The sequence below is a fragment of the Eubalaena glacialis genome, chromosome 9 (genome assembly GCF_028564815.1).
Source record: "Eubalaena glacialis isolate mEubGla1 chromosome 9, mEubGla1.1.hap2.+ XY, whole genome shotgun sequence".
Lineage (NCBI taxonomy): Eukaryota > Metazoa > Chordata > Mammalia > Artiodactyla > Balaenidae > Eubalaena > Eubalaena glacialis.
In genome coordinates this window covers 88,270,630-88,290,767 of record NC_083724.1, presented here as the reverse complement: position 1 = coordinate 88,290,767, position 20,138 = coordinate 88,270,630, and the positions used below count along the sequence as shown (strand labels likewise).

The 20,138-nt window shown below is 37.0% G+C and overlaps 1 protein-coding gene across 1 annotated transcript in view; it reads left to right on the top strand.

Annotated features, from left to right (window-relative positions):
* Positions 1 to 20,138, top strand: part of FANCC (FA complementation group C) — a 277,595-nt gene that overhangs the window by 175,882 nt on the left and 81,575 nt on the right. Inside the window, 2 exon segments of the mRNA XM_061199225.1 lie at positions 11,119 to 11,232; positions 12,149 to 12,213. Coding sequence (XP_061055208.1) covers positions 11,119 to 11,232; positions 12,149 to 12,213 — 179 coding nt within the window.

Sequence of the window (20,138 nt, the reverse complement as noted above, 5' to 3'; positions counted from 1 at the left end):
TTCTGTGGCTAAAACTTCCAAAACTATGTTGGATAATAGTGGTGAGAGTGGGCAACCTTGTCTTGTTCCTGATCTTAGTGGAAATGGTTTCAGTTTTTCACCATTCAGAACAATGCTGGCTGTGCGTTTGTCACATATGGTATTTATTATGTTGAGGAAAGTTCCCTTTATGCCTACTTTCTGGGTGGTTTTTATCATAAATGGGTGTTGAATTTTGTTGAAAGCTTTTTCTGCATCTGTTGAGATGATCGTATGGTTTTTCTCCTTCAATTTATTAATGTGGTGTATCACATTGATTGATTTGCGTCTATTGAAGAATCCTTGCATTCCTGGGATAAACCCCACTTGATCATGGTGTATGATCCCTTTAATGTGCTGTTGGATTCTGTTTGCTAGTATTTTGTTGAGGATTTTTGCATCTATGTTCATCAGTGATATTGGCCTGTAGTTTTCTTTTTTTGTGACATCTTTGTCTGCTTTTGGTATCAGGGTGATGGTGGCCTCGTAGAATGAGTTTAGGAGTGTTCCTCCCTCTGCTATATTTTGGAAGAGTTTGAGAAGGATAGGTGTTAGCTCTTCTCTAAATGTTTGATAGAATTTGCCTGTGAAGCCATCTGGTCCTGGACTTCTGTTTGTTGGAAGATTTTTAATCACAGTTTCAATTTCAGTGCTTGTGATTGGTCTGTTTATATTTTCTATTTCTTCCTGGTTCAGTCTTGGAAGGTTGTGCTTTTCTAAGAATTTGTCCGTTTCTTCCAGGTTGTCCATTTTATTGGCATAGAGTTGCTTGTAGTAATCTCTCATGATCCTTTGTATTTCTGCAGTGTCAGTTGTTACTTCTCCTTTTTCATTTCTAATTCTATTGATTTCAGTCTTCTCCCTTTTTTTCTTGATGAGTCTGGCTAATGGTTTATCAATTTTGTTTATCTTCTCAAAGAGCCAGCTTTTAGTTTTATTGATCTTTGGTATCATTTCCTTCATTTCTTTTTCATTTATTTCTGATCTGATCTCTATGATTTCTTTCCTTCTGCTAACTTTGGGTGTTTTTTTGTTCTTCTTTCTCTAATTGCTTTAGGTGTAAGGTTAGGTTGTCTGTTTGAAATGTTTCTTGTTTCTTGAGGTGGGATTGTATTTCTATAAACTTCCCTCTTAGAACTGCTTTTGCTGCATCCCATAGGTTTTGTGTCATCGTGTTTTCATTGTCATTTGTTGCTAGGTATTTTTTGATTTCCTCTTTGATTTCTTCAGTGATCTCTTGGTTATTTAGTAGTGTATTGTTTAGCCTCCATGTGTGTATATTTTTTACAGATTTTTTCCTGTAATTGATACCTAGTCTCATAGCGTTGTGGTCGGAAAAGATACTTGATATGATTTCAGTTTTCTTAAATTTACCGAGGCTTGATTTGTGACCCAAGATATGATCTATCCTGGAGAATGTTCCAAGAGCACTTGAGAAGAAGGTGTATTCTGTTGTTTTTGGATGGAATGTCCTATAAGTATTAATTAAGTCCATCTTTTTTAATGTATCATTTAAAGCTTGTGTTTCCTTATTTATTTTCATTTTAGATGATCTGTCCATTGGTGAAAATGGGTTGTTTAAGTCCCCTACTATTATTGTGTTACTGTCAATTTCCCCTTTTATGGCTGTTAGCATTTGCCTTATGTATTGAGGTGCTCCTATGTTGGGTACATAAATATTTACAGTTGTTGTATATCTTCTTCTTGGGTTGATCCCTTGATCATTATGTAGTGTCCTTCTTTGTCTCTTGTAATAGCCTTTATTTTAAAGTCTATTTTGTCTGATATGAGAGTTGCTACACCAGCTTTCTTTTGATTTCCATTTGCATGGAATATCTTTTTCCATCCCCTCACTTTCAGTCTGTGTGTGTCCGTAGGTGTGAAGTGGGTCTCTTGTAGACAGCATATATACGGGTCTTGTTTTATTAAAATAAAAAATTAAAAAAATATTAAAAATAAAAAAAAGAAAGTAATAAAAAAAAAGGAAAGAACAACCAAACCAAAAAACAAATCCACCAATGATAACAAGTGCTAAAAACTATACAAAAAACAAAAACAAAAAACAAAAAAAAACAGAAAAAATCGGATAGACAGAACCCTAGGACTAAAGGTAAAAGTTTCTTTGAGGACTTTCAGCTTTCAGGGTAAGGCTTGGCCAGTAAATTGTGGATAATTTCAGCCCTTCTCATGGTAGAGACCACCCGTCACCCCCTAGACCTATGGCAGGCAGCTTTACCTGCATTCCTAGATAGGCTTGCAGGAAAAAGGGTGAGCAGTGCTTGATAAATTTTGGTGTAGTATCAAAGAAGAATATGTGTAATTGTGTGAAGAAGCTATTATAATACTCCTGCCTTTGAAAACTACATATCTATGTGGGGCTAGACTCTCCATGTAGTTCAACCAAAAAAAAATATTGCAACAAATTAAATGCAGCAGTAAATACAAGAATCCAGCTGTCTTCTTTCAAGCCATATAGGAAAGAAATTTGCAAACATATGAAAGAGTGCTGGGCTTCCCTGGTGGCGCAGTGGTTAAGAATCTGCCTGCCAATCCAGGGTACACGGGTTCAAGCCCTGGTCCGGGAAGATCCCACATGCCTTGGAGCAGCTAGGCCCATGCTCCACAACTACTGAGCCTGCGCTCTAGAGCCCATGAGCCAAAATTACTGAGCCCGCGTGCCTCAGCTATTGAAGCCCCTGCCCCTGGAGCCCGTGCTCTGCAACCAGAGAAGCTACTACAATGAGAAGCCCGCGCACCGCAATGAGAAGCCCACACACCGCAACGAAGAGCAGCCCCCACTCGCTGCAACTGGAGAAGGCCCACACGCAGCAACAAAGATCCAGTGCAGCCAAAAATAAGTAAATAAGAAGAGCACACTGTATACTTTAAAAAAAATAATAAAAAACTGACAGACAGAACCCTAGGACAAATGGTAAAAGCAAAGCTATACAGACAAAATCACAAAAAGAAGCATACAGATACACACTCACAAAAAGAGAAAAAGGAAAATATATATGTATATAAAAAAAAGGAAGAGAGCAACCAAATCAATAAACAAATCTTCCAATGATAATAAGCTCTAAATACTAAACTAAAATAACCATAACACCAGAAACAAAATTAGATGCAGAAAGCAAACCCCAAGTCTGCAGTTGCTCCCAAAGTCAACCACCTTAATTTTGGGATGGTTCGTTGTCTCTTCAGGTATTCCACAGATGCAGGGTACATCAAGTTGATTGTGGAGATTTAATCTGCTGCTCCTGAGGCTGCTGGGAGAGATTTCCCTTTCTCTTCTTTGTTCGCACAACTCCTGGGGTTCAGCTTTGGATGGGCCCCACCTGTGCGTGTAGGTCGCCTGAGGGCGTCTGTTCCTGCCCAGGCAGGAGGGGCTTAAAGTAGCAGCTGATTAGGGGCCTCTGGCTCACTCAGGCTGTGGGGAGGGAGGGGTACGGAATGCGGGCTGAGCCTGTGGCGGCAGAGGCCAGCCTGACGTTGCAACAGCCTGAGGCATACCATGTGTTCTTCCAGGGAAGTTGTCCCTGGATCGCGGGACTCTGGCAGTGGCGGGCTGTACAGACTCCTGGGAGAGGAGGTGTGGATAGTGACCTGTGCTTGCACACAGGCTTCTTGGTGGCTGCAGCATCAGCCTTAGTGTCATGCCTGTCTCTGGTGTCCGTGCTGATAGCCACGGCTCGCGCCCATCTCTGGACCTCGTTTAGGCGGTGCTCTGAATCCCCTCTCCTTGCGCACCACAAAACAATGGTCTCTTGCCTCTTAGGGAGCTCCAGACTTTTCCCCAGACTCCCTTCCGGCTAGCTGTGGCACACTAGCCCCCTTCAGGCTGTGTTCACGCAGCCAACCCCAGTCCTCTCCCTGGGGTCTGACCTCCGAAGCCTGAGCCTCAGCTCCCAGCCCCGACCCGTCCCGGCGGGTGAGCAGACAAGCCTCTCGGGCTGGTGAGTGCTGGTCGGCACCGATCCTCTGTGCGAGAATCTCTCCGCTTTGCCCTCGACACCCCTGTTGCTGCGCTCTCCTCCGTGGCCCCAAAGCTTCCCCCCCACCCACTCCCCATCTCTGCCAGTGAAGGGGCTTCCTAGTGTGTGGAAACTTTTCCTCCTTCACAGCTGTCTCCCACTGGTGCAGGTCCCGTCCCTATTCTTTTGTCTCTGTTTTCCTTTTTGCCCTACCCAGGTATATGGGGAATTTCTTGCCTTTTGGGAAGTCTGAGGTTTTCTGCCAGCGTTCAGTAGGTGCTCAGTAGTTGTTCCACATGTAGATGTATTATTGATGTATTTGTGGGGAGGAAGGTGATCTCCACGTCTTACTCCTCCACCATCTTGAAGGTCCCTCCTCGGGAGAAGTAAGTTTGACCAGGTAGGCTGAGGCCCTGTAGGGGAGGCTATGCTTAGGAATCCAGTGAAGGATTGGAGTAGTAGGGGTTACACGAACATTTCCCATGTTTTTGCCCACACACCATGGCCGCTTTTCCACCGCCCTTCTCTAATCCCTCTAGTCATTTTTCTCTGTCTAGCGCAGCCAACATTACATACCCTCTCTTTCCTGTACCTCCTTCTCCTCTCTCGTTCTCTCCTTCCCTAGCTGTCAGAATCAGCTCAGAAGTCATCATCTCTGGGAGTACTCTGAAACCCTACAGTTAGAATTAATCATTACTTCCTCTGTTTCCACAGTGATTGTCTTACCCCTTCATTATAGCACTTAGTGCATTCTGTCTTGTATTATGGATATTTCCATCTCTATCTCCCTTCATCAGTTTGTAGGGGACTTATCACAATAACCCCAGTAGAGTGGCTTGAATGCAGATCATACTTAATATATGTTTGTTGATGAATGAATGAATGAATAAGGGATCCTTGTTTACAAAAGTTTATTTATATTATGTGTAAAGAGATAGATGTAGTAGAGACCAAAGTGGTGGAAATTCTAAAGGACTTTAATGATCAGATGAAGAAATTGTTTGGAGAAGTATAAAATATGTGCTGTGTCTCAGTTCAAGAGTATTGACCACAATTTGGCTCTCCTAACCCTTTGCCTGAGCATAAACCACAGCCCTTCTTCCACACCCGTACCCTGTGCCAAACCACAGCCTCATAGCTCCAGCTTTACTAACCCGCCTGTGAATGTGCTGCCTGTTACAAGACAGAGCAGATACAATGAGACTAGGACAAGAAAGAACACCTGAAAACAAGGGAAATGGATTTTCCCCTGATTTATTTAAAACTTTTCTTCTCAAAAGTTCACTTTCATGGTATAAGCAGTTTTAGGTGGCTTTTCAAACATTAGCAGAGTTCTTCAAACTCATACATGAATCAAAATTGGGCTTAAAATGTTTTATGCACAGCTGTGTTGGTTCCTGCACTTTCCACGCTTGAGGGATTTTAGATCACTAGTCAGCGTGTTGCATTTGCATGTTTTCTTTATGCCTTTCAAATCGGAGCCTATGCATATACATACACATCTTTTTGTAGATAATGATTTATGTATTTAGAAGCTCACTTCCTCATAAGTAAAATGACGGGGTTGGAGTAGAAGATTTCCAAGATTGTTTTGTCAGCATTTTAAAATGAGTCAATTATCATGTGACTGTAGGAATTAATTTTTGTCCAAGGGCCAGTGCCTACAGAATCTTTAATGGTTTTTTCTTTAGAAGTTTGCCACTAGGTGGCAGTAAGAAAAATTATTCTTAGCGATGAGAATTGCTTATCAATTTTTAAGTTTACTTTAAAAGAGAGATTTGGAGGTCTAAAGTTTAAGGTGTCTGTTTTGAAGTTATGCAACCATAGCCAGGCCTCAGTATGTTGTTTCTAGGACTTATGCTCATTTCATCCAGGGATAAAACTCTTGTGTCCCTTCATAGCAATTTGTGATTAGGGAATTATGAGAAAAAACACATAAGTTAAAGCGCGTAATTGCATTTTACAAAACTTTTTTTATGATAAAAAGTAAGATATGGTAATTGTAGAAAGTTTGGAAATACAAGTAGTATAAAGAAGAAATTTTAAATCACTCCCAGAAATAATATATGTTAACTGTTTGTCATGTTTCTTCCTAGTATTTTTTTGCATACAAAATTAATATCACATTGAATATACAGTTTTTACACCTTGATTTTCAAATTAATGTTACATTGTCTTTTCCTATGTTATTAAATATCTTTTTTACAATGTGATTCATGCTGTTGGATAAACCATGATGGATTCAACCAATCCAATGTTGTTGGGTGCTTTGGTTGCTTCTAGTTTTTCACTGTTATAAGTAATACTGTCATGAACCTAAATCTTTCCTTAGGATATATTTTTGGAAATCAAATTACTGGATAAAAGGATATGAATTTCAATGCTTTGGTTACATATTATCAAGTGACTTCCCAGGAAGGCTTTACAAATTTGTGCTCCCAGGACTTCCCTGGTGGCGCAGTGGTTAAGAATCCACCTACCAGTGAAGGGGACAGGGGTTCGAGCCCTGGTCTGGGAATATCCCATATGCCGTGGAGCAACTAAGCCCATGTGCCACAACTACTGAAGCCCGCGTGCCCTAGAGCCTGGGCTCCGCAGCAAGAGAAGCCACCTCAATGAGAAGCCCGCACACCACAACGGAAGAGTAGCCCCCACTCGTCGCAACTAGAGAAAACCCACACGCAGCAACGAAGACCCAATGCAGCCAAAAATAAATAAGTAAATAAAAAATAAATTTATTTATTTAAAAAAATATTGTGCATCCATCAACAATGGAGTGCCCCTTACCACATCCTTGCCAACACTGAGTATTAAGGTATAGGGTTGTTTTTCTTTTTATTTTTTAAACAGAGCAAGAGGTAGGGTGGGGAACTAATCTTTATAGCATTTGATTTTTTAAAAAATCAGTTTCTAACCATATCATTTTGGGAATTTAAGCCAAGAGAGGTCTGCCAGTTAAGTTATTTTCGTCTTTCCAAGACCTTAAGCATTATAGTCAGCTTGTATAATGCAGGTGTTGTGAATACTATCGAGGGAACTGTTTATGGCTATTTTAAACATTACTCAGGAATTATTTACAGTCCCTGATTGCACCCTCTGAATCTATTGAGTGTCCTAGATTTTTTTTTTAACTTTCATTGGCTCAGCTACCGGAGTAACCCATGCAGTTTTGGGGAGATAGCCTCCATGCCTTGGTCCAGCACCCAGCATGTGAGTGCTTCTGAGCAGCACTGGATTACAAGGGAAAGCCTTTACATGGTTTTCCTTAAGACCTACAATCTTAGCTGACCCTTAACTGTTACTGGCTTGAAACTGGTTTTCTTCTATTGTTCATACACTGTGCTACTTTCTGTCTCAACTGGGTCTGTAGTACTTCATGCTTTAATTTTTAAAAGTCAATCAAGTGAATTATGATGGCAGCCACCGGTTTCTAGGTGGCTTAATTGAAACTTTGCTTAATTGAATTGTATTTAAAACTGAATTTATGGGACTTTAAGTGATATGCCATACTTAGAGAATGTAGCCCAGTGCTTCACACATAGTAAGCACTCAAAAAACTTTGGTTGTTATAATTGTTAGAATTCCCTCAAGAGGCAACACTTAACCAGGTAAATGGACTAGAACATACTAAAATCTTGGGGGACCAAAGAGCCTTCAGGGCCCCAAACAAGCTAGTGCGGGAAAGTCAGCCCTAGGCAAGGACTGCAAAACCAGTGGGGCCAGGTTCATCCTTTGGAGAGAAGTTTGGGCTTCACCATAAGAGTTATTGGGAGTCTTAAGCTGAATACCAATCAGATTTGCATTGTTAAACTATTCTAGCTGCTTCATGGAGAATGCATACAGGGAGATTCCCTACAAGGTTTGGCCACAGAGTAGGTAACCAGCCTTGGGCATGTTACTTACTTTCAGTGTGTCTCAGTTTCCTCATCTATAACACATTTAGTAGTAGCACTTACCCCATAGGCTGTGGGGATTAAATGAGTTGATATCGATAGAACAGCTCCCAGCATGTAAGTGCTTTAAATGTTTGTTAAATAGAATGCCAAAAGTCTGGTAGCAGAAAGTTAAGCACTTCCAGTGCTGCCCTCCCTCCATCTAACATCAGACTGACCTCCTCTGTGAAAAACCCACACTGCTCCTGACTCTGAACCATTGGCTGCCTCGTTTCTAAATAAGGAAACTGAGCTTCCTCCCTCCCCCTGCCTGGTCTGGTGTGGGCATCTCCACATGGATGCGGCATATGGTTGGCCAAGCCTGGACTTTCCTTCACCAGAACACCTACATTGCACCCCACACAGGGAGTCAGGTCACACTTGCTGAGAGCACCATGTGTGCTCCTTGCTGTGGTGAGCTAAGCAGAATCCACCAGTAAACACCACCTCTCAAAGGATGGTACACTGGCTGTAATTTACTTCTCCTGGCTCTGCCAACCTAACCACAACTGCTTGATCTCACCCAGATTGCACTTAGTGTTTGAAAATAACTGGGAGATGAACTCTCCTGGGGCTATTGTCAGCTCCTGTTTGCTTTCTGTATTTATAAAGGACGGCTTTGAACTGAAAGGAAAAAAAGGCCAATACATGCAGGCAGCTTCCATCCAGACTTTTCTTAACTCTAGAAGGAGCCTTTTCATTATCTTATACCTTATTAAAAAGTTCACTTTAACTCTGTAAATTTCCTGTTTTTCTCCCTCTCCAGTTGTTTCATTTTTTGTGAATCACATTATGCATGTGGCTGGGCCTTTTTTTGTTGTTGTTTAAATCATGAATATCTTCTACTGAGTAGTAATATTTCAAAGTTACTTTGTTAGCTTGCTATAAACTCTTATAATTTGAAAACAGTAGATGGGATCTCATGTAAGGACAGTAGGTTTCAATCTCTATTACTTAGTAGTGTTGCCTGGAGTTCTGTTTTGAGGATACTGAGGCAAGTCTGAGCTCACAGGGAGAAAGTACCATGATCTACACGAAAGGGTACACACCAGATTGGGGTAGATTTTTCCCCGGGGAGAAGGACTGCTGTAGAATTGTGGTGGGGAAAAGGAGAGATGGCACAGAAGTCTTCCTTGGTGTTTCTAATGCTTTATTAAGTTACATGGTGGGCAAAATTTGTCATTTTATATCTTCTGAATATGTGAAATAGTTTATGATAGATTTGAAAAGAGTGACATGATGGATTAGTGATATGTGCCCTTTTGTGTTATCTGGTGTGTTTGTTGCCCCAGCGTCGTGGGGCCTACCCGTGACTGAAGTGATGCATAGCCTCTTCCCTAGATTTGATTGCCTTAAGTATTTGTGTATGAACTCACACACATTTATACAAATTCATTTTATCTTGTAATGTGTACTCACAAAATGCAGTACAAGACTTTAAAAAAAGAATTAAAATGACTGTCATCTGGCTAATGAGTATACTAAAAACCACTGGGTTTTATACACTTAAAGGGGTGAATTTTATGTATAAGAATTATATCTCAATAAAGCTGTTGTTAAAACATAAAATATTTCCAAATAACACTTTTCAAAAAGTAAAGATATTTTTCCTGATTAAAAAGTAGTACAAACAAATATACAAAACTGGAATGTGTACTGAAGTAGAAAGAAGAAAAAAGATATAAACCCATACTAGCACCATCCCAGAGACTGTTAACATTTGCTGATATTTTCTTCCATTATTTTTTCATTCCCATGTCTGGATTGTTTTTATATTGATAAGATCATTTCTGTATATACAATTTTGCATCTTCCTTTCTTCATTTAACATTATAACCATTTAAAATGCTGTCATAAATTCTTTATAAGCATTTTAATGGCTTACAGTGAGCCGTGGTATTGAGGGTATTATAAATTAATCGTTCCCTGCTGTTAGACATTTTTTACTATGAGAAATAACACTGTAGTGAACATCTTTGAGCATAATCCCCATCATGATATTTGGGTTTATTTCCTTAAATGTATGTTAAAAGTTCTGAATGCTTTTAAAACCTTTAATGTACATTCTCAAGTTGTTTTCTATAAAGTAGGCCTCTACCAACCTATAAGGTGTCTTCATGTTACAAACATCTAGGCAGACATAGCCCTGGCAGTCCAAGCTTGGGGGTGGGTATGGTTTGTGTTATACTTGCTTACACTCTATAGGTGCCTTCGTGCAGTTCACAGTAGCAGTGATGTGTGGATCCCATTTGTATTTTTCCAAAAGCTCACACAGAGTACCTGTTTCAGACAACCCAGATTAGTATTAGGTATTCATGTCTTTAAAACTCTTTAATTCATTTAGTGGAAAATGTTATGTTGATATTTAAATTTGCCTTTTTGATTATGAGGCTAAACATTTATCCATGTGTTTCTTGGGCATTTGTGTTTTGTTTTAGGAATTATCTGTTCATACTCCTTTTTTATGCTCTTAGTATTTGTCATATGGTATTTTGCACACTAATTTGATTACATATGTCTGTATTATTTGTTGTTAATATTCTTCATAGTTTTGTGCTTATATTATTTGCTGGAAAACACAAGAGTTTTTTTGTTTTTTAATTTAGAACAATCAGTGATTTGCTCCCTTGATTTTCAGTTTACAAAGTTCTTCCCCATTCAGACATGTGAAAAGTACTTGTATTTTCTTCTTGTTTATTATTTTATTTCAGTTTTACATTGATCTCTTTAATTTACAGTAAATTCAAGTATATTTTGATGAATAACGTAAGGTGAGAATCTAATTTTTTTCAAATAGTTTTCCTGGCACCATTTATTGCGTAATCTTTCCTTTGTGATTTGTGGTGTGTTCCTTGTTATGTATTAAATTATCATCTCTACTCTGATAAAAATATTTTACTGAGTTTGAAAACAGTAAAGATCACATTTTTAATATGGTTAAAGCACTGTTCATTAGTTATACATTTTTTTCACTGTTAGTATTTGTTTAAATTTACTTAATGTAATAATTTTATCACTAACTTATTTCTTCTTTATATCTGAATCAAAGTGACCTGGGTTATTTGGACAAATTAAGATTATTTGTTTAATAGAGACCACCCCATTTACAAATGACCCAGATTCTAGGCATTATATATAATGGGGACTTACATTCATTTTTAAGACCTTTTTCTCTTTCTGTTTATGTTTTTTAGGGGTTGTTATCTCATATACTTTCCACATTCAGATTTGATATAAAAGAAGTTGATCTTTTTACTCAAGTTCTTGGGTATGCACCCACAGATTACTATCCTGGTTTACTTAAAAATGTGAGTATTTTTAATTTATTAGTATTGAAATTTTCATTGCTTAATGTACCATCTGCAAAAAAGGTAAACGGAAATATTTCACTCCTCCAGGAGAGATGTTTAACTTTTCTATGTTTATCTCTTCTTACCTTGGGCAGACTTATGGCCATGTAAGGAAAAAATGTGAGATGGGAGATTATGAGAAAGAAGAAGGAAACCAGGAGATGTTATTCTAAATCAACCAACCTCTCTGTCCCTTAACACATACATCTCATTTATTCTCTCAAAGATTTTTGGGAGGAAAGATTTCCTTAACCAATATAAACACAGCCTTTTACTGTTGGACAAATTTCGTATTTAAAAATAACCTGATAGGAATTTTATGTTAAAGCAAAATATTCAATAAATAACAATCTTGTAAATAGTATTATATATTTACATCTTAGTATTAAAGCTGTGATTTCATCTACCTTAAATTTTAGCCAAATTCAAGAAATTTTAACTTATGGTCTTAACATAGCTCTTCTAAAAAATGTTATGAGCTTTTTAATGTTTATTAACTATTCCTGTCTTTTGGAAGCTTTATACATGAATAGCATTTTAAAAGAATAAAGAACTAAGTTAAGAAAGAAAAAAAGTAAGCTAACTCTAACATGGTTTTATTTTTAACAGGTTTGGTTTTAATTTGGGGGAAATCAATGACTTGTCTATTACTCATTTGCTTACATCAGAATATGGAGTAACAGACATTAAATATAAAATCCAAGTTATTAGTAAATGTGACTTGGCACTGCTTTGACAAAGTAAGACAAGGAAAGGATTGGTGGGGGAAGAGAGTAGGGAATCTCAACGGAAATATCACTCACATCAAGAAAAATAGAACTGATGTAATCCTGTTTGCAGCGTGAGTTAACCTGCAACTGATTTTGTTTTACAGATGGTTTTATCATTAGTGTCTGAACTCAGAGAGAATCATCTTAATGGATTTAACACTCAAAGGCGGTAGGTGTTAAACTAAACATCCCTATTCTCAAGTTTCAAAATGTATCAGTTTGGTTATGAGAGAAAAATTTTATAATTCTTAGGAAATGCATGTTCATAGTTATGGTTGTATTCTATGTGGAGAGATTATTTTCAGGGGATACATGGCAAATTGGTAAATTTTACAAATTTTCTTATTTTAATTACTGTTCTCTCAACTCTCAGGTCAGTAAGTAGATCATGCAATGACTCTTGGGCACCCATTGAGTAAAAAGCCCCACATATGCAGTATGGAACACAAAAGGAAGAAGTGTGCAGCTCAGTGTGAGTGTGTATCGTTCAGACACACACATACACGATCAGAATATTTACAAGGCAATAGATATTTGATGTACACAAATAACCTGTTTTAAGAAACATAATATTCCAAAATCTAGACTAAACAAATCAAACAGATTCAGACAAATTAAAAGTCAATTAATCATATTACAAAATGTTTCTTCACTATATGAAGGAATTCAAAGTTGTTTTTATTGGTGAGCATTTCATTTTTAACAACTCATTAAGAGAATCTGGGGGCCAAAGAAATTTGTGGCTTTTTTTTTGGTAAAGCTATTGGCAATTAAAGCTCTATCAGACATGGTCTTTGCCCTCAGCCTTTAGGAATCCTTTGCATTTAACACCTTAAAATAAACTATGAAACTCTTATATGAAAACACTGGAGAAAATCTTCATGACATTAGATTTGGCAGGGATTTTTGGAATATGACACCAAAAGCAGAAGAAACAAAGCAAAAGTAGATAAATTGGATTTCATTAATATTAAGACAACACCTACTAAGTGAGTGAAAACATTTGGGAATGATATATCGGATAAGGGACTAATATCCAGACTATATAAAGAACTCCTAAACCTCAACAATAAGAAAAAACTCAGTTCAAAAATGGGTAAGAGACTTGACTAGACACTCCTCCAAAGATGTACAACTATCCAATAAGCACATTAAAAAATGTTTAAAATTACCAATTATGGAAATGCAAATTAAAATCACAGTGGTATACCACAACATACCTAGTAGGATGGCTATAATTTAAAAAACGAACAAACAAAATGGAAAATGACAAATGTTGGCAAGGATGTAGAGAAAGTAAAACCCTTATACATTGCTGATGAGAATTTAAAATGGTGCAGCCCTTGTGGAAAACAGTTTGGCAGTTCCTCAAAAAGTTAAGCGTAGAATTTCCATAAGTCCTAGCAATTCCACTCTTTGGTATATATTCCAAAAAATTGAAAGCAGGGATTTGAACAGATACCTGTAAACCAATGTTCATAGCAGCATTGTTCACAATAGCCAAAAGGTGGAAACAACCAAATGCCCATCAACAGGTGAACAGATAAACAAAATGTGGTATATAAATATAAAAGAATACTATTCAGTCATAAAAAGGAAAACAATTTTTACATATGCAAGAACGCGGATGGACCTTGGAAACATCATGCTTTGTGAAATAAGCCAGCCACAGAAGGACAAATATTCTATGATTCCACTTATATAAGGTACCTAGAATAAGCAAAGTCACAGAGGTAGGAAACAGAATAGAGGTTATCAGGGGCTTGAGGGAATGGAATTATTGTTTCATAGGTACATAGTTAATGTTGGGGATGATTAAAACTTTGGGTATAGACTGTGGTGACAGAAGGTGAATGTATTTAATACCATGGAATGGTTACCACTTATAAACGGTTAAAATGATAACTATTATGTGTGTTTTACCACAATAAAAAAAAAATTAAACAAGAAAAAAAAAACAAATGTGATACCACTATACACTCCCTCAAATGACTAAAATTTAAAACACTCACATTATGTGTTGGAAAGGATATGGAACTACTGGATTTCTCAGACACTGTTTTTAAGAATGTGAAGTGGGGTGACTACTTTGGTAAACAGTGCGGCGGTTTACTATAAAGTTAAACATACACTTACCACTGAGCCCACCAATTCCACTCTTGAGTATTGTCATGACAAATGAAAATGTAAGTATTCACAAATATTTCTATATATTCATAGCTGCTTTATTTGTAATAGTTCAAAACCAGAAACAGTCCAAAGGACCATCTGCAAGTGAATGCATAAACAAATAAAAAATTATCTTTTACCACTGTTTAAAAAATGAAAAGACAGGTCATAGACTGTGAGAAAGTATTTTTAAATCATACATCTGATAAAGGGCTCATACCCAGAATATACAAAGATCCCAGTAATAAGAAGACAGATAACCCTGTTGTGAAATAGGCAAAAGATTGGAATACATGTCACCAAAAATATATATACAAATGGCTAATAAGTACACAAATGCTTGTATATGAATGTTCAAAGTGGCATTATTCATAGTAGACAAAAAATGGAAGTAGCCCAAATATCCATCAACTCATGAATGGATAAACAAAATATAGTATGTCCATACAATAGAATACTATTCCTCAGTAAAAAAGGAACAGTCTCCTGATTCATGCTATAATATGTGTGAACTTCAAAAACATAATGCTTAGTGAAAGAAGCCAGTCATGAAAGACCACATATTGTATGATTCCATGCTTACAGAATGTCCAGAATAGACAAATCATACTATAGAGACAGAAAGTAGATTAGTTGTTGCCTGGGACTAGAGGTAGATACAGGGATTTCCTGCAGATGAGCACAAAAGATCTTGAAGTGATGGAAGTGTCCTGAAAGTGGATGATGATGATGATGATGGTTGTCCAAGTCAGTAATTTGTTAAAAATCTTTGAATTGTACATTTCAAATAGGTGCATTTTGTGGTATATAAAGTATACCTTAAAAAGTAATAAGAAGAGCCCGTAGGGTGCATGGAAAGCACTTACCATCATTTACACGTCAGGTAAAGACTTTGATTTAGCCTTGAGGTGAATGTTGAATAATGGATCTTTTAAATAATAGAGTTAAAAATTACTGAAGGGGACTTCAAAAATCAATAAGATGCAATGTGTACATACACCCCACACCAAACTCCCAATGTAGGTAAAGTTGATTTCTTAAAATTCAGCTAAGAATAAATAAAAACAAAACCAAAAAGCTGTTAACAAATAGAAAAGAGCAGCCAGACGTAGAAGATATTTGCAACTTGTAAAACAGACAAAGGACTAGTATGCAAACTATAGAAATGCCTCCTGCAAATCACTCATAAAGAGGCAAACACTCCAGTATGGAAATGGACAAGCTATATAAGCAGGTCGTTACCAAAAGAGGAAAACTGAATAAATAATAAACATTTAAAAAATTCTTTAGGAGTGATGTCAGCAAGATAGAATAGGAAGCCCTAGTCCTGTTCCTCCACAGAGACACTAACTTAAAAATAGTGTATGACCCAAAGAGACTTTATGAGACTTCAGAAATCAATTAAAAAGTCACAATACCCCTGGCAAACTCAAAGTCAAGCATAGCCATATCGAAACGGGTAAGAAAGCCATTTCATATCAACCACAGTAGCCCCTCCCCTAAGCTGGCCTGGCTTGGGAGGATTGGGAGGAAAAGTCCAGCTTGAAGTATCCCCCTTGGGAGGGAAAGACTGGAATGTGTCCAGTGTTCTAACTTTTGGGGGGCTACCTGAGGGACTGCTATCTGTCCTTCCTGACTCTGACCACTGACAGGGAATCGGGATACTTTCAATTGCTGGAGACCATGGAGAGTTAAAGAGAGCTCAGCTGCTCTTTGCAGCAACAGAGAACTGGCAGTGCCACAGACAGGTTGGCTCAGGTCAGCATGATTAGGACAAAGTACCCAACTCACAGCTTCTCTTTTGGGGTGGGGGTGGGGAGAAGAGTGGAATGTGCATACAATGTTACAACTTTTAAAGGGGCTACCCTAGTGATTAGTTTCTGTCTCCCCTGACTTGAGGCAGTAACAGAACCAGCATACTTTGGATGCCTGGGGGGCTGGAGAGAACAAAAGAGCTTAGTGGCTTGTTGCAGCATCAGAGAACCTGTGGTACCACAGATAAACACTAGAGGGAGGAAGAGATTATAAACTCCTGAAAAAGAAACTGGCAAAGCTCTAACTGGGAAATTATGTGCCTAGGCCCAGAGAAGATGCATCCCCAGAAAATGTTTGAAGGACCCACAGGTTCTCTAGCCAGGTTGATTGTGAAAGTCTTCTCCTGTACAAAGCCAGTCTGTAAAGGCTGGGAGAGGTGACTGTTTCTTCAAGTTCACAAAACAGAAAGAAATAATAAGGCACACAAAGAAACAGGATAACGTGGCCCAATCAAAGGAATAAAAATAATCTCGACAAACCTACCCTAAAGAAATGGAGGGCTATGAATTACCTGGCAGAGAACTCAAAATAGTCATTCTAAAGAAGCTCAATGCACTGCAGTAGAATACAGATAAACAACTAAACAAAATCAGAAAAATCATGCATGAACAAAATGGGACTATCAACAAAGAGATAGAAATTATTGAGAAACAACCAAATGGATATTCTGGAGCTGAAGAATACAATGATTGAATTGAAAAATTCACTGGAAGAGTTCAACAGTAGACTTGATCAAGCAGTTAACTTGAAGACATGTTATTTGAAATTATTAAATTAGGGGAATGTAAAGAAAAAAGAATAAAGAAAAGTAAATTAAGCCTAAGAACTAATGGGACACCATCAAGTGGACCAATTATATGCATTGTGGGAGTCCTAGAAGGAGAAGAGAGAAAGAAAAGGGCAAAGAGCTTGTCAAATCTGAGGAAGGAATTGGACATCCAAATTAAAGAAGCTTAAAGAACTTTCACTAGGATGAGCCAAAAAGGCCCATTCTGAGACATGTTATAATCAAACTGTCAAAAGTCAAAGACAAGAGGTTGGAGGGGGAAAAAAAGTCAAAGACAGAGAATGTTGACAACAGCAAGAAAAAACAACTCATCACATTCAAGGAAGCTCCCATAAGATTATAAGTGGATTACTCAGCAGAAACATTAAGGCCAGAAGGGAGTGGGATGATATATTCAAAGTGCTAAAAGTAAAAACCTGCCAACCAAGATGATAATATTCTGCCAACTGTCTGTGGCAGGAAGGAGAAATTAAGACCTTCCCAGATGAACAAAAGCTGAGGGAGTTCATCACCACTAGACTTGCTGTAAGAATTGTTAAAGGGAGTTTTTCAAGTTGAAACAAAAGGACTCTAGACAGCAACACAGGAGCATCCCAAGATACAAAATTCTGTGGTAAAAGTAGATATGTAAACAAATACAAAACCATGTAATATGTAACGGTGGTGCATAAATTACTTTTATTTCTTTTATAAAACTTAAAATATAAAATCAGAAAAAAATAACGATAACTGTAAAACTATGTTAATGGATACAAAATATTAAAAAGGTGTAACTTACGACATCAAAAACATAAAGCAGAGGGAGGAGATATAAAGCAGTAACTTTTTTTCTGCAACTGAAGTTATCAGTTTAAAATAGATGGTATATATGTATACAATGGAATACTACTCAGCCACAAAAAAACAAAATTTTGCCATTTGCAACATGAATGGACCTGGAGGGCATTGTGCCAAGTGAAATAAATCAGACAGAGAAAGACAAATACTGTATGATATCACTTATAAGTGGAATCTAAAATATCAGACAAACTAGTGACTATAACAAAAAGGAAACAGACTCCCCAGATATAGAGAACAAACTAGTAGTTACCAGTGAGGAGAGGGAAGGTGGAGAGTCAAGATAGAGAGGTACAAACTATTATATATAAAATAAATAAGCTACAAGGATGTATTGTACAACACAGGGAATATAGCCAATATTTTATAATAACTATAAATGGAGTATAACCTTTAAAAATTGTGTACAGCTGTAATTTATATAATATTGTACATCAGCTACATCTCAATTTAAGAAAAAGTTAAAAAAATTTAAAAAATAAAATAGATTGCTTTAACCATAAGATATTTAATGTAATCCCCATGGTAACAACAAAGAAAATACCTATAGAAGTTGCACAAAGGAAAATGAGAAGGGAATCAAAGCATATCCCCACCAAAAAAAAAATTTTTTTTCAACAAAACAAAGGAAGGCAGCAAGTAAGGAAAAGAGGGACAGAACAACTGCAAGACATACAGAAAACAATGAAATGGCAATAGTAAGTCCTTCCCTGTTAGTAATTACTTTAAATGTAAATGGATTAAACACTCTGATCAAAAAACATAGAGTTACTAAATGGATAAAAAACAGGGCCAACTATATGCTGTCTACAGGAGACTCATTTTAGATGTAAGGATATATATAAGCTGAAAATGAAAAAGATATTCCATGCAAATGGTAACCACAAGAGAGCAGGGGTGACCATACTTATATTAGACAAAGTATAACTTAAGTCAACAACTGTTCCAAGAGACAAAGAAGGACATTATATAATGATAAAGAGGATCAGTTCTCTAGGAAGATATAACAATTATAAATATATATGCACCTAACAGCAGAGCACCAAAATATATGAAGCAAACATTGATTGAAGGGAGAAATAGAAAGCAGGACAATAATAATAGGAGATTTCAATACCCCAGTTTCAATAATGTATAGATCAACCACACCAAAGGTCAATAAGGAAACAGAGGATTTGAAAAACATCATAAATGAACTGGACCTCATAGTTATATGTAGAACACTCTATAATAGCAGAATGTACATTATTCTCAAGCACACACAAAAATTCTCCAGGATAGATCATGTTAGGCCACAAAACAAGTCCTAACAAATTCAAGATTGAAATCATACCAAATACCTTTTCTAATCATGATGGTATGAAACTAAAAATCAGTAACAGGAGGAAAACTGGGAAATTCACAAATATGTGCAAATTAAACAGTATGCTATTGAAAAATTAATGGGTCAAAGAAGAAATCACAAGGGAAATTAGAAAATATCTTGAGACAAATGGAAACAGAAACACAATATACCAAAAATTATAGGATGCAGGAAAAGCATTATTAAGAGGGAAGTATCTAGTGGTAAATGCCTTCATTAAAAAAGAAGAGGAGACTTTCCTGGTAGTCCAGTGGTTAAGAATCGGTCTTGCAATGCAGGGGATGCCGGTTCGATCTCTGGTCAGGGAACTGAGAACCCACATGCTACAGGACAACTAAGCCCATGCCTCAGCTAATGAGCCTGGGTACTCTAGAGCCCGCACACCGCAACTAAGACCTGATACAGCAAATAAATAAATAAATATTTAAAAAATAATAAAATAAAATAAAAATAAAGAAGAATAGATATCTCAAATCAACAACATAATTTTATATCTCAAGGAGCTAGAAGAACAGGCTAAACCCAAAGATACAGCATGAATGAAAAAAAAAAAGATTACAACAGAAATAAACTAAATAGAGAATAGAAAAACAATAGAAAAAAATCAAAGAAACTAAGGTTGGTTTTTTTAAAAGATCAACAAAATTGACAAACCCTTAGCTAGACGAACAAAAATAGAATATTCAAGCAATAAATACCAGAAATGAAAGAGGAGACATTGCAACTGATGCCATAAAAATAGTAAGAATCATAAGAGAGACTATGAACTTTTTTACACCAATGAATTGAATAACCTAGAAGAAATGGGTAAATTTTTATAAACATACAACCTATTAATACTGAATTATAAATTAAAAAATCTGAACAGATCTATAACTAGTAAGGAGATAGAATCAGTAATCAAAAACCTCTCAACAAAGGCAAGTCTAGGACCAGATAACTTCACTGGAGAATTCTACTAAACATTTAAAGAAGAATTAATACCAGTCCTTCCCAAAACTCTTTCAAAAAGTTAGAGAAGGGAATACTTCAATATTCATTTTATGGAGGCAGCCCTGATATCAAAATCATACAAATATACCACAAGAAAAGAAAACCAAGACCAATATCCCTGATGAATATT